This window comes from Accipiter gentilis, chromosome Z (assembly GCF_929443795.1).
Source record: "Accipiter gentilis chromosome Z, bAccGen1.1, whole genome shotgun sequence".
In the NCBI taxonomy this organism is placed as follows: Eukaryota; Metazoa; Chordata; class Aves; order Accipitriformes; family Accipitridae; genus Astur; species Astur gentilis.
Window position 1 is genome coordinate 33,858,968 of NC_064919.1, and position 14,289 is coordinate 33,873,256.

The 14,289-nt window shown below is 40.5% G+C and overlaps 1 protein-coding gene across 1 annotated transcript; it reads left to right on the top strand.

The window, feature by feature from the left end:
- TMEM175 (transmembrane protein 175) lies at positions 1-14,289 on the top strand. The gene is made up of 10 exons (XM_049796362.1): positions 1-219; positions 791-829; positions 2,583-2,680; positions 4,691-4,742; positions 6,014-6,049; positions 7,276-7,359; positions 8,002-8,166; positions 9,500-9,578; positions 11,221-11,362; positions 11,906-14,289. Exons 1-10 carry the CDS (start codon positions 49-51, stop codon positions 12,567-12,569), a joined length of 1,530 nt encoding a protein of 509 aa, XP_049652319.1. The 5' UTR covers positions 1-48; the 3' UTR covers positions 12,570-14,289.

A 14,289-nucleotide genomic window follows, 5' to 3' on the forward strand; every position in this document is an offset into this window, starting at 1 on the left:
CCGCCCCCGCGGCCGCCCCAGCTGCCGCCGGCGGAGCGCAGCGGGGCCATGTCGGCTCCGCGAGCCGCGGTGCCGGGCCCCGGCGGCGGGGCGGCGGAACGCGAGCCGGTGCCGGTGCGCGGCCGGGGGCTGGAGCTGGAGCTGGGGAGCAACACACAGACGTCGCACCGGCTGCTGGCTTACAGCGATGCCCTGCTCTCCATCATAGCCACGGTGATGGTGAGCGACCGGCCCGGCCCGGCCCAGCGGCGGCGCGGGGCCTGCCCGACCCGGCCCCGCCGCGGAACCCGGGGCAGCAGGGTGGCGGGTTGGCGGCGCTTGAGGCGGGCCGGCGCAGCGGGGAGACCCGGCAGGGCGGCCAGGCCGACCGGCGGCCTGAGGGAAACCGCGCCCCCCCCTCCCTCCCCGGCAGCCGCAGCTTGTCGGGGGCCGGCCGGATTGCGCCCCTGCCCTGCCCGGGCGGCTGTGCGCCCGCCACTTTCGGGGAGCCGCGTTCGCCCGTACCACCCCCCCCCCCACCCCCCCCCCAGCCCGCCTTCTACAGCGCTGCCGCGAGCTGTGGGAGCCGTGTGCCTTTGAGCGCGGCGGGCCGTCCCGGGGCCGCGGTGCTGAGGGGAGGGAACGGCGTTGTCCCTGTGCGGCCGAAGAGGGACTCTGTCTTTCAGAGCTGCGGGCTGTCAGGAGCTACGTGATCCAGTAGTATTCGTGGCCGCCTCAAGCTTTTTAGGTTTTAATAAGGCTCTCAGTAAGGAAAAGAATGTCGCAAACTAATAAGGTTTTGTCATTTCAGATTTTGCCCGTGGCTCACACAAAAATACATCCTGATCAGGTATCGTATGCTTTTTGTTTTGTTCCTTCTCGTGTCTTTGTGAGTACATGTAACATCCTAATTTAGCACCCCCACTTAATTTCAAGTGCCAGACTTTCAGAAAGCCCGAGCAACCATTAAGTAACCTAAAAGCCAACAGAAATTTCCCTGGCGGGGGGGGGGGGGGGGGGGGGGGGGGGCAGCGTAGAACTTGGGGTGAAAAACCTAAATACTGAAGATCTGTGTAGTCTGCAGAAGTTGTGATATAAAGCCCTGAATGAGCCATATATTGTAGGCCATAGATTTTATCCAGTTCTTTTTGTATGAAGAACAAATTGCCCATCTGACCAAAATATCTTTAAGAAGGCATCTGCTCTTTTTGGTAACGAATTGTCACTTAGAGAAGCTGCTTATATGGTGCAAGCTGAATGCTGGTTTTAAAACCAGATTAAATAATAAATGTAATCGGAATAAGCAAAGGAGGAAAAAGATGACCACAAAAAATAAACTAATTCTGAAGGAAACAGGAATGTTAGGAAACACAAATTAATAATTTGAGAAAGTTCACAGGCTTTTTAATCACATTTTATTTTTTGCTCTTAAAAACAGAACTAGATGCAAATATTCTGTCTCATTTAGTTTAGGAAACTCAAGTGTGATGCATAAGACAGCAAATATGTCACCTAAGTCTATTTAAGCCATTGTGGTGGTATGTGTAAAATTTGCTGTGGTTAAGCCCTCCCCTTCCTCATTGTTAACAATCATCACATGAAAACCTGTGTGATGCTTCTACTCCAGAAGTTAGTGCTAAGAAAATAAAAGAGGCATTTTGTGGCCAGCCTCCTCTGAAATGTATTATCACAATAGCAGTGATGAGAGAGCGCATAAATGAATTGCAAGGTGAACAGAGCATTGGGAAGCCCTTTTACAGATTGAAGAGATGTGTTGCTCCATCATACACTGCTAACTACACATTTAGGCATACTCGCAAGTGTCTAATAAACCAGTTCTTCTGCACGGTAGTAAAAAGATTGTTGGAAGAGACCTGCATTCTTGGCAGTCATTTGTGAAAAATCTCTCACATGACTGCATGTCCTTCCTCATTTGCAGATACTGCTAATAATTTCACAATGTAACATTGTCATGGTTTAACCCCAGCCCGTAACTGAGCACCACACAGCCACTCACTCCTCCCCCACCCAGTGGGATGGGGGAGAGACTCAGGAAAAGAAAAAGGTAAAACTCGTGGGTTGAGATAAGAGTTTAATAGAACAGAAAGGAAGAAATTAATAATGGTAATAATAACAATAATAAAATGACAATAATGAAAGGATTGGGATATACAAAAGAAGTGATACACAATGCAATTGCTCACCACCTGCCAACTGGTGCCCAGTTACTTCCCAAGCAGCGATGCCCCCCAGCCCCACTCCCTCCAGTTATTATACTGTGCATGACATCATATGGTATGGAATATCCCTTTGGCCAGTTTGGGTCAGCTGTCCTGGCTGTGTCTCCTCCCAACTTCTTGTGCCCCTCCAGCCTTCTTTCTGGCTGTGCATGAGAAGCTGAAAAATCCTTGACTTAGTCTAAACACTACTTAACAACAAATTATAATGTCAGTGTGTTATCAACATTCTTCTCCTACTGAACCCAAAACATAACACTATACCAGCTACTAGGAAGACAATTAACTCTATCCCAGCGGAAACCAGGACAAACATTTAACTTTCTGTTTCCTTTCTCTGTCTCTGGGTTTCACTTTCTATTTCAGAAACTAGGTGAAAGTATTCAGCAACTTCTTCTAGCAAAAATTGCAGTCTACTTGATGACCTTCTTAATAGTCACAGTGGCATGGGCAGCTCATGTCAGGTAGGAACACAATGTTTAACTCCAAAGTGAAAGAAAAACTACTGTTTAAAAAGACAGGAGTTAACCATGTGACTGATACATTTCTGTCTTGCTGATATATTTCTGAATTGTCTTTTGTTGGGTAATATAAAAAATCATTGTAAAGAAATGCTACCCGAAGCAGTGAATAACTACTCTTACACCACTGGCACAGTGATACAGAGAAAAACAAGCATTATATACTTTTAAATTAGAGTTACTCTTCATTTTATTTCATATTCTAATTATGCTGAAAAAGCATGACTTCGTAACTTGTGGGCTACACAAATGGAGGAACTGATGCAGTACATCTGGCCTAAAACTTGTCTTTCTCAGTCCTCAGCAGTGCTTGTCACAAAATCAATTGTAATGTTGCAGATGCTGCATTTTACAGAGCTGTGGACACCACCAACCTGCCCGTATAGTGGTAGTTAAAAGGAAATTGACCTGCAGGCATCATACTGGAATCAGGGCACTTTTTGTTTGAATTTTGAAATTTACAAATGTCACTATACTTTTTCCTTAAGTAAGTGGATTGACTGCATTCTAATAGAGGTGTGGAACCTGTAATTCAATACTTGAAGCTGATATTTCACATCAGTGCTTTTATCACATTGTTTTTCTTTGCTTGCATAAGTAAATGCTGAGGCATAGTCTTTGAATACTTTAGGGTTTTGTGGAGGGTGATTGGTTCTATCGATTTTAAGTGACACTTCTGTGGATCAGGAATTTCATTAACAAGGTGTGGGGCAGTTTGGAAGAAAAACTTACTTTCTTTGCATAATAATAACTGTGCTGTATCTTAAGGAGAAGTAATTTTAAGCCTTAAAGTTCTGAAAGTTCTCTGGCCTTAACTGCATGAACTTGCCTCTGTTCTTCCAAGTAAAACTCAGAGAAAATAAAAAAAATAGCTCTTCACAATGGCATGTGAGACAAAGAAAAATCTGAGACTCTGGGTGGACTCTGAACATCTGGATCTGCTCTGGAAGATCTGTGCAGTCCCACCACAGGGCTCAGGTCCCTATACAGCATTGCTTCATCTGACAAGCTAAAAGTCAGTCTGGTGCCTATATTTTTTTATTTTGTCATCACAGTCTCAAATGGACTTGTTCATGTTCTTGTGTGAGCAGTGAACAGTGCCTGTTGGTGAAGGTCTGCCTTTGGTCATGCTTCAAAAGCATTTGCTTGAGCAATGAGCACAGGCTGTCAGTTTTCAGTTGGTTCTGGGCCTTGCCTGTGTTTAAGTAAATAGGTGATTAATTGACAGCTAATGATAGTTGCCCTGTGGCTCCCAAGCCTTGTGCAGCTCACTTGCAGTTTGCTGGCTGTCCTGTCCTGGGTGTATCAGGTGGCAAGAGGTAGAGGTGTTCTGAAACAAAACTGCTGTGGGAGAAAGCAAACCAGTAGCCTACCCTGTGACTTGGCTGCATTTCATCCTGTAGTGAAGTGACAAGTCCTCCAGAGAGTCATCATCAACTGCTGCTCCTGAATCACCCCCATATCTTCCATCTTCCAAGAAATTATATCAATTTATAGCTCACTGCCTTGTTAGTTTTTTGGTATGTGACTTGGTGTGTCAGAACTGACATCTGGATCACTTCTTCATAGATGAATTGGCTGTTAACAGTGGTGAAATTTACTTCAAAGTAAATAGATAATTTCAGGTGTAGAGGAAGGATAGAGTAGGGGGTGGAAAAAAATCCCAACAGTTTGCTACATCATATGCCACTTTTCCTTCAAACAGAAATGACGTTCTTAATAACTGCTCCATGATTGAACTTGACTGTTCGTATCTCACTTTTCAAATTTTCCTAACAAATTACCTCCATGTTTGAGCTAATGAATTTTGGTAGCACCTGGGCTGCTTGTATAAATTATAGAGCAAAAGAAACCGGGTTCCCCTCTAACATCATAAAAGTACAATTTGTATATGGTGTTGTAAATGTATTTTGGGAGCCGGCTTGTTCATGATATCTTGTCTTTCCTTGACAGGTTGTTTCAGGTGATAGGGCTTATAGATGATGTCCTCGCTCTTCTAAATCTGGTGAGTCGTGTCAGACAGGCTGGATGTTGAACTAGCAAGTACAGGTCACTTTTTTTAAAGTCTGTATGTACATATCCAAAAGTTTCTAATTTAAATAGCATAATTCTGCCAAATATCCAAGTCAGGAAGCTACAGAGAGCTTGAATTCCTCTTTGCCAAAGCGGCTGATTGATAACTAACTTGCTTTTAATTCCACGTGTTTTACTGTAAGCCAAAAGAAGCTCAGCATTAGGTTAGTCTGAAGTTCATCTGACGGAACTGAAGAGGTACCTATGGCAAACGCTTTTCACTCTGTTCATCTGTGTCCACCTGAAGTATCTGTCCTCCAGGCTTAAGAAAATTAAATGCTATACCTTTTGTGGCAAGGAGTCTTAGTGGTAGGTTTGAATTACAGTTACATGTTCAGTCATTTCTCTATTTAAGTTGCTCAGAAATTCATTCGGAAGCTTATTTGAAACAGAGGATTATATGATCTTTCAAAACTACCACTGAGAGACTAATTTCTGAATCAGTGTTTTGAGCTTTACACTTGCCTAAATCTTATCTCTTAAAAATTCTTCATTTACTTGAGTATGTTTTTGAACGAGCCACCCTGTAATATCTTGGTTACTAATAGTTGTAATGGGATGCTGCAACAGTGAACATATTTTTGCTTTCAGCTAGAGCTTTGTATTTTGCTATATTGTTCAAAATTCTGTTCTCTGACAGCGTGCAACCACACAGTTAATTTAATTTTTTTACTTAAAAATAGTGAGTTTAAACTCCATTAGATAACACTACAGGAAATTATGTTAGAGGACTAGCTTAAGGCATGTAATTCTTATCTAATGTAGCTTTCAAAGCAATGCATTTCTTTGTGCTTGAGGTGGTTTTTATAATTTGCCTTTTTTATATATGAAATACTTGTGATCAGAGAGTAATGTTTTTGACAAATCAGAAACACCTCTTTAGGAAGTATGGTACTTTTGGCATTGCTACTTTAGGAAGAAGTTTGTTAACCATAACAAAAATTTTACCTGTGGTATGGGTTACAAAACTGTAGTGTTTTCTAAAATAAGCCTGTACAGTTTGGATAGCAAACATGGAAGGTGTGTATAGAACTAGCCATTTGTTACAGTCAAAGCTCAGCAACTTCAAAAATGTGGGTTTTTTTCATGATGCAGCAGGAGCATTTGATCTGTTTGTGTTGCATTCTCTGGACATGTCTTTAATGAAGAAATGGCTTGCTTTGTATTTTACCTAGTGTTTCAGTACACTGTTTTATTTTTTAGGCTTGTATGATGATCATAACTTTCTTGCCATACACAGTAAGTACTTTTCTAAAATTTGACAATGTTTAAATTACAGGGCTTTTTCCTTTATTTATTTGGAAAGGCTTTACCAAAGTATTCAGAAACCCGGGAAAGTGTTTTTGTAGTATAAACTCTGAATCCTTTGTAATAGTTAAGCCTTACTTTTTTAAAATCCATGAGGACATGTTATAGCCTTCAGTTACTGCATGTTATAGGCCTGGCAGAAAATGGGTATTCTAGAAGAAAAAACTGTAATAATGGAAAGTTGTAGTTTCCCGTGATTTCTTTTTAAAAAGCAGCTGTATTGAAAAATGCGGAAGTGGCCTGATGAGAATTTTGTATTTTGTAAGGGAACTAAAGCTGTGTTTCACACTCCTCCTTAGATGACAGAAGATTTTCTTTTTGTAATCTAGACAGTTTTTGGTATCACTTTTGACTTACTCAGCAAGGTTGAATCTGGCAGCCAATCATTCATTTTTTAAATCTGCAAATTTGATGTTCTGTGCAATTTCTGGTCAGATGATCTTTAGACTTAGCAAGAATATTTGCAACTGAACACCATGTTAGCAGAACAAAACAGTTGCTTAAAATACATCTTGACTTTTATTGTATATGTAGAACAGATTTATATGACAGGCACCTGTTTCTCTGTGGATATATCTGTGTTACATATTAGTCTGCAAAGAATAAGGCTGTGGTCAGTAAAATGATCTTTATGAGCAAGAGTACATACTTTTTACTTTGCCTTGAAGCTGAAATAATTTTTTGAAAGTTGTCAATGTTGCCCTAATACTACTCCCTGCTTCCTCCCCCCTCGCCAATGAAGCTGCAGAAATTAATGCAACAGGGAGCCATGGAGGTAGAGAAATTGAAACATTCAAAAAGGTATCCTAGTATCAAGAATTTTCACAGCTATGAACATCTTGTCTACTGAAAACACTGTTAAACTTTATGCTCAGCTACAAGCCAGTCTGTAGTTATTATGGAGATGCAGTATCAGAGAGGTTAAAGTTTTGCGATGTCAACGTATTGAGAGCAAAGCCACCTCTCCAGATGCCTTTGGTTGGGATGCCTGCATGTATTTGTGGCTTGAAATTGCATTTAGTGGAATTATGTTGAAATGCGAAGTGTTATTTAGGTTTTTGAGTTTCACTATTGAATGAAGAGTGCTTCCATTTCTCTACTGTTATTCCTACTTTGCTTCTTAATTAAATATTTAATGTAGTTGCATTTTTTTCTAGTTTTCCTTAATGGCCTCCTTTCCAGAGGTACCTTTTGGCATTTTCCTGTTCAGTGTCTGTGCTGTTGTCATTGGTCTTATACAGGTATTGGAGCTATCCATTTACATTTTTACTTTTAAATAGGTTTTCTTAGGTAGAACTAAAATTACATTTCTTAACTACAGGTATAAATTGCTAAATGCCTCTTCTGTTTGTATAGCATTCTTTTTCAAAGTTGTGCCTGTTGTGGTAATACAGTATCTGTATATAACGTGAAAGTTTGCATTGCCACTGTCTTGTGAAGCTGTTTTATGCAACTAAATCAGCTCATCGCAAAGTCCACAGAATTGTAACTCCTTTCCCACTCTTTAAAAATGCCTTGGGGAAATGCAATTGACTTTTCCTGCTGAGGTTTTTACTGAGCCATTCAGCGATGGCTGAGTGAACATGGGCTTTCAGCCTCAGTCCAATGGCACTGGTTTTCTGCTGGTGCAGTGCCTTGTCACTTTCTGTTCCTTATTGTGGAGGTCTTCATTCCTCTTCATATAAGGTCATGACAAGCTCTGCAGAGGAGATTAAAATCTTGACATGCAGTGTATTGTGAAATCTCAGAGTTTCTAAGACCAGCGTTCCATGTGGGAGTGATGAATAAGGTTGAAAGTGTTGATTTATAGTTTTACAGTTTTGTATTTGAAATGCTGCATATAATTGTATGTAATAACTTCAGTAATGCTCTTCTCCTTGCAGGCTGTGATAGTAGTGTATGGATTCTATCACCCACACTTACTGAACCAACAGATACAGGTGTCTGAAAATCAGAATTTGTATAAAAGTCATATCTTAAAGATTATCCTAAGAGGACCAGTTTTATGCTTTTTAGCAGCCATCTTTTCTTTTTTCTTTATTCCTTTGGTAAGTTCTCCCAGTTAATTGAAAACTTTGATGCAGCAGTTTGTATTAGTTGTATTTAGGACTGTGTATTAAAATAATGATGTCCATGTTAAATATGCAGACTTTCTCAGTTGCCAGTTCTCTGGTGTTGTAATCACGGCTGCTATTTTGCATTGAAGGTGTTCAATTCACAGATACCAATCTGTGATTTGATCCATGAGTTTGGATAGTTTTGAAAGAATATTCTGCTACAATATTTGCTTTCCTTGCTCTGCCTGATTTTTTTCAATGCTTCTCTTAATTAGAAGCAGGTCTTGTAAACTGTAACAGCATCTTGCTCATCATAAGTAAGTGAGATAATGTGGCAGGTTACATGAAATAAACATCACATCGCACAAACTGAAGACAAATGAATATAATTGCTGCACTAACTCAGGGTATAAGAGCAAATAGAATAAGCAGGTCAGTTAGCCAACCTGCATCTCAAAACATACGTTTTTGGCTAAGGCCTGCTCTTACACAGCCTTTTTCTCTGCCATCTTTATTAAATGGCAGTGACTTGCTTGTACTTATTAATAGCTTTTATCTTTCTCAGAACCTTGCTTGGAACTGAAATCTAGTTTTCTGAGGTATCCTGAGCTTCCTTTCCTTTGTCTTGTTCTTTAGGAAAAGGTGGATCTAACTGAACTTCAAGAAAGATTCCATGGGAATTAGCAGTGTTTAAATAATCCCCAAATTTCGGAGGAATCAGGTTGCTATTGATAAAAAGGACAGTTATGAGTTCAGAAGTGAAAAAGCCTAATTTTAACTGAAAATACATATTCCTCTTAAACCCTTCTTCCCTATTCTCCCTCACCTTGTTCAGTAGTGTATTTTCTTTTAATATGAATAACAGTGAAATGAGTCTCCAAGTTGCTGTTGTGCTTAAACCTGTGCAAAGCCTGTGAACCATTTAGGACCCACTGAGGTGTCTTTGGGACACAAGTAGTAGAATTAAAGAATCACAGAATATTTCAAGTTGGAGAGAACTCATAAGGATCACATGGGATAGTTCTCCAACTTCCAAAGAAGTCATTACTGCATTTTTGTTAGCAGAATTATTTCTCTTCTTGTTTGAGCTTGCTTCATTATTGGTACTAAATTACCTATCTAAAAGCAGTATTAGGTTGCACGTGCAATATTCAGGAGGTGCATGTGCATCTCAGGTAAGTGTTTTCCATGTCATAAAGTCAGCATTTGTTTTTCTCAATGTTATTACACCTAAAGATTGAAAGTAATAGTTTCATATTAAACTTGGAAGGTAATTTATATTTTGATAACTAAATTTAAACTGTGTTCATTTTCCTCTCCGTAGTCTTATGTATTCCTTGGGCTCGTAATCATTTTTCCGCATCTCACTCGATTCATTACATGGTGTAAAACCAAGATTGTTGGTAAGTAACGATATCCATAGGAGTATGTTCAGATATGTTAATAGGTTCTAAACATGTTATCCGAACAGCCTGGAATTAAGTAATTTTAGTTCTACTTCATTTTCAGTCTTGGATCATAGTGATCTTGGGGTTTATTGCCATGCTTCCAAACAGTTTCTGCCTCACTTCCTGGTTTCCTGTAATTTGTGACTAGATTTATGTAAGGTACAGTAAGGTCAGAGATCATTTCTGAGTTCAAAACCTCTCTGGTTTGTCCTGAATATGCACGTGCATGCACACATACATAAGTACATGAATGATGGCAAGCAGAGCACCTATAAATGAAACTTTGTCAGGGTAATTAACTGTTTAGGGTGTTATATCTCATTAATCTAACCGCTGTGGTCTAAAGATGTGCCTTCACACATGGCTTAAGTCAGCCTAAATCCATGCTTCCTTCCCTCACGCTCCTTGGTTATGTTCTTTCTGCCCTCCTTGTGTCAGCATTAACAATTGCACAACCACACCAACAGTCAGAACTGCCCTTAAGCTCTGCTGAGAAGGAGGTTGCCAGTGCTAAAATAAAGGAGAAGGTGGTATCATGCAACCTACTCAGCTAAAATGTGGAGTGTCCCTCTTTGAGAGCAGTATAAACTGACTACAAAAACACTGAACAGATTATGTCTTTGGAATTGGCACTCCAGAGGTGAGTCAGAAGAATAACACCTTTGTGCATCTGCTGCTACTGTTCTGCCTAGTACAAGTCTGTCCACGCTGCAAATGGGAACATACTTTTGACTCCTCCATGTGGCAGCAATAATAGACGGGGAGGCAGAAATGCTCTGAAACAGCTAAAGCCAGGCTGTCAGAGCCAGAGAATAAACACATACAAATACTGCCTGTGCCTACTGCAATGGGGGCACGTTTGCAGTCATGTCTGTGTACGTCTCACTCCGTCAGATGGCTGACATAAATTACTGCTCAGTTGACTGAGTTGTGATTACACGTGCTCTTCATTCAGTTCCTCTCCTTACTTCCTCTGGAAGCTGTAAGCTTTTTCCTCATCTAGTCTATACTCCTGAAGTGGTGCAGCTTGCCTAGCTGGGCAGTTCAGCATTCAGTCCTTAGGGATGTGTTTGACATCATTGCCTATAAAAGCTTTAGAGCCCCACCTTTTGACCAAAGACCGGATTTATTTTAAAGCAGGGCATGTGGTGTCCCAGTGCAGCCCCCATGCTCCAGTGAATTTTTTCTCCCATGCAGTATAAGTTCTCCAAACTGTCTTAGAGGACCTACAGCTATTAGGGCTTCCTGAGGCACAGCACCTGATTTGTTTAGCTCAAATATTTTGTTCAACAGCTTTGAGTCTTATTCACTTGGTGGAAATGGTCTGCTGTACAGTTTAAAGGACAGGGCTTTTTTGTCCCTGAAACATTTGTAGAACTGAAAGCAATATGACCTTCAGGGAGAGGCACAGCTGCCGAAAAAAGTGGAGTGACTGACCCGTGTGGATGAATGGCAGCCTTCTTTCTACAGAAAGATTTTGGCAGGTGGGGAGAAAGAGAAAGGGAGGTCACAGTAGGTTGTTTAACTACCTCTGTCTACCTTGTTTTATACTACCTGATTCTGTCTTTCATTAGTAAATATTTGGATTTGTTTCCAGGTCAGAGAGATGAAGAGGAGGAACACCAGAGCTTAGAAACCTTTACTTTTTACCTCAGTGAGCCTCTGAGTAAGGAACGGGTAGAAGCATTTAGTGATGGAGTCTATGCTATTGTAGCAACCCTGCTCATTTTAGATATATGGTAAGGCTTTGTGTTGTCTCTTACGCTTTGTGTTGTTAATATTAACTTTTGTCTATATGTAATATTTGAGGAAATAAAATTAACCAAACATTGTCTTGGACTTCTAAAACCTGCAATGATTACTTCTTGGATTTTCTGGAAAGATATAGAACACAAACAAAAGATATTTCTAACCCCCACATGTCAGCAGTAGTGATCATCTGTATTTAATGTATGTTGGGCTGGGGAGTCTTGAAGAACAAATTTTTCTTTTTGCTTAGTCATGTTTTCAGATAAAGGCTTTTATCAACAAAAGCTGTTTAGTCACTGTGGCAACTTTATTACATTAACCTAAAGGAACGCCAACTTACTTTCATATTTCCTTTCAGATCTAATTTATTTGCAGAGCTGTTATTTGAAATGCTGGTTTTAAGTTACAAATTAGAGAATTACAGATTGGATGCCTGTTGTTGCCTACTTGCTCAAAGCAACATGGTTAGGTGTTGCTCCAGGTGTGTTTTTATAGTAGTAGCATGCAAAGTAAAATAAGCTTTCTCTCCACAGTGAAGACAATGTCCCTGATCCCAGAGAAGTTGAGGAGAAGTTCCATGGCAGCCTTCTTGAAGCTTTAAGTGAATACGGGCCAAACTACCTTGCCTACTTTGGCTCATTTGTAACAATTGGTCTCCTGTGGTTTGTCCATCACTCACTTTTCCTTTATGTAACAAAAGCTACACGATTAATGGGACTGCTTAACATACTTTCATTGGCCTTCATTGGTGGGCTTCCACTAGCTTACCAGCTGACCAGTGAATTTGCAGAGAAGTCTCACAATGAAATAGAAGCCATTCAGGTCAGCTGTGTTAGCACTTTCTTTGCCAGCATATTTCAGTTTGCAATATGGACTACAGCCCTCCTCCACGAAAGGGAAACTTTGCATCCTTTTGCTAGATACGGTGGCAAGGAGCATGCCTTCATGTTTGCCAAGCTGGCACTCTACCCTTGTGTAAGCCTTGGGGCCTTCTTTCTAACATGCTTGTTAAGTGAATTTAGCACAGCAATTTTCCATCTTATGCAGATTGTAATCCCATTTGCTTTTCTTGCCTTGCGCATTTTTGTTAGAATTTCTTTAGCTGTCATAAAGTCTGTGATGTCTCTCTCCAGACGGAAGGTTGTATTGTTAGAAGAAGAGGAGGCATGTTTGTCTCCTACTGAAACACTGTCCTAAATTTCTACATAGTGCATGTGAAGTTACAACATTAACTTCAGTTCTTCTAACTCACATTATCTTCATGTGTGGATTATATTGATCTAAACCAAAGCCTGTGTTGGCCATAACCAGGGCATATTTTAAGTTTTAGCTGGTCATGCTTGAGACCCTTTCTTGAAAATCTGCAATTGAAAAAAATGGGTAAATAGGGGATACAAAGAAAAGCATGTTCCCCTTCCTTTAGAGCTACTCTTTTGGAAAAAATGCTGCTTGATATGTAACTGCAGTGATGATCAATTAAGAAGTGCACAAACAGATGCCCAGAAAAATGCCCTTTTTTCTGAGATATGGCAGTCATTGTGGCAGTCAAACACAGGTATAGAAGCTGGTAAGACAGGGTATGGTAAGACAGGGAGTGAGGCTTGGAAGACATGGAGACCTCTGGATGTCTGGTTGGTGCATCATAGTAGAATGTGTGCATATAGGTTGCGGTCTCTTCACACACACACACACACACACCCCCTTTTTTTTTTAGTGGTTACACTGTCTGTTCTGCACAGTCACAAACTTGTGGTAGCATTTTGAAAACTACATGTGTTCAAGTGGCTCTGAGTGAGTTTAGACGGGAGTTGCCATTGTGACCCATATGCAATCTTCCAGGCTACCTGAAAGCAAGTTCTTCAGGCATATCTGTTCTTTTAAAAAAGGATGTATTTAACAAATGAGGGTTCATGTGGCTATGTATCCAGGGTTTGAACTAGCTTTGATATCTCCCAGGGAAGAGATTCAAAGAGCTATGGGACTAGAGGTAAATCTGTTTTCAGTTCTGAAGCCGCTGCTCATCTGAAATGAAAGGTTTGGATTTCTCAGGCTTTTTGTGTCTTTTTTCATGCCTATTGAAAGGAACATCCTTCTGTTGTTCCAAAGGTATGATGTCATATTCAGAGAGAGTATGAGACTTTCCTGCCATGTGTAAGAGTTCCCCATCAGGTAAGGGAGTTGAGTTTTTCACTAAGGAGAGGCTAACTAAGTGATCCCACAGATTTCTGAGTCTCAGCAAGACAGCAAAAGAAACTTAAGTCTGCACAAGTTCCGGTCCATGGCATGCTGAATTTTTTCACACTTATTATGCCTATCAAATGTTGCCCTGCAGAGAGCTGTACAGAAGGAGCGGGCAAAGTCATCTAGTCTCTGGCTGCCCTGGAAGGCTTTACATTTCTTTTTAGCAGAGCCATTACTTTGTGTCTTGAATTGTCTTGGTGTGTGATAACTTTAATGCCATATTTAAAGGCATTTGAGGGATTTTTGTTGTTCCTCTTAAAAAAATTTTAAACATACCGAGAAATTATGCCTGGAGAAATTTTTAGTGAAAACAAATTGAGATATATCATTTCAGCTGAGATCAGTCTTGAAAGCACCTGTGATTTTGGTTTGAAGCACCTTGGTACCAATATGCAATTGTTAGTATGACATGCTGCTTCTGAGAGAGTATGTTCAGATATTCAAGGGGTGTTATCCCTGGTTGAGGTTAAATGACTTGCAGTAGGATTCTGCATTGTGTGTTGTGTATCGCGGGCTTTTTGTGATATTTAATAAAAGCACTTTTGGTTCTATATCATTTGTTTCTAATGTGCAGCTGGCACATAATAAACAGTGAATATGTGTATTTGTAATAAATTTCCATCAGTGAAAAAACAAAGCTTCTAGCCTATTTGTAATAAATTTCAGTCAGTGAAAA

What these genes read in the sequence shown, in the direction of transcription:
- TMEM175 (XM_049796362.1), top strand. Translation starts at nt 49, where the DNA reads ATGTCGGCTCCGCGAGCCGCGGTGCCGGGCCCCGGCGGCGGGGCGGCG. An exon ending in CCATCATAGCCACGGTGATG is followed by an intron (nt 220 to 790) that starts GTGAGCGACCGG and finishes TTGTCATTTCAG; the next exon opens with ATTTTGCCCGTGGCTCACAC. An exon ending in TAACTTTCTTGCCATACACA is followed by an intron (nt 6,050 to 7,275) that starts GTAAGTACTTTT and finishes ATTTTTTTCTAG; the next exon opens with TTTTCCTTAATGGCCTCCTT.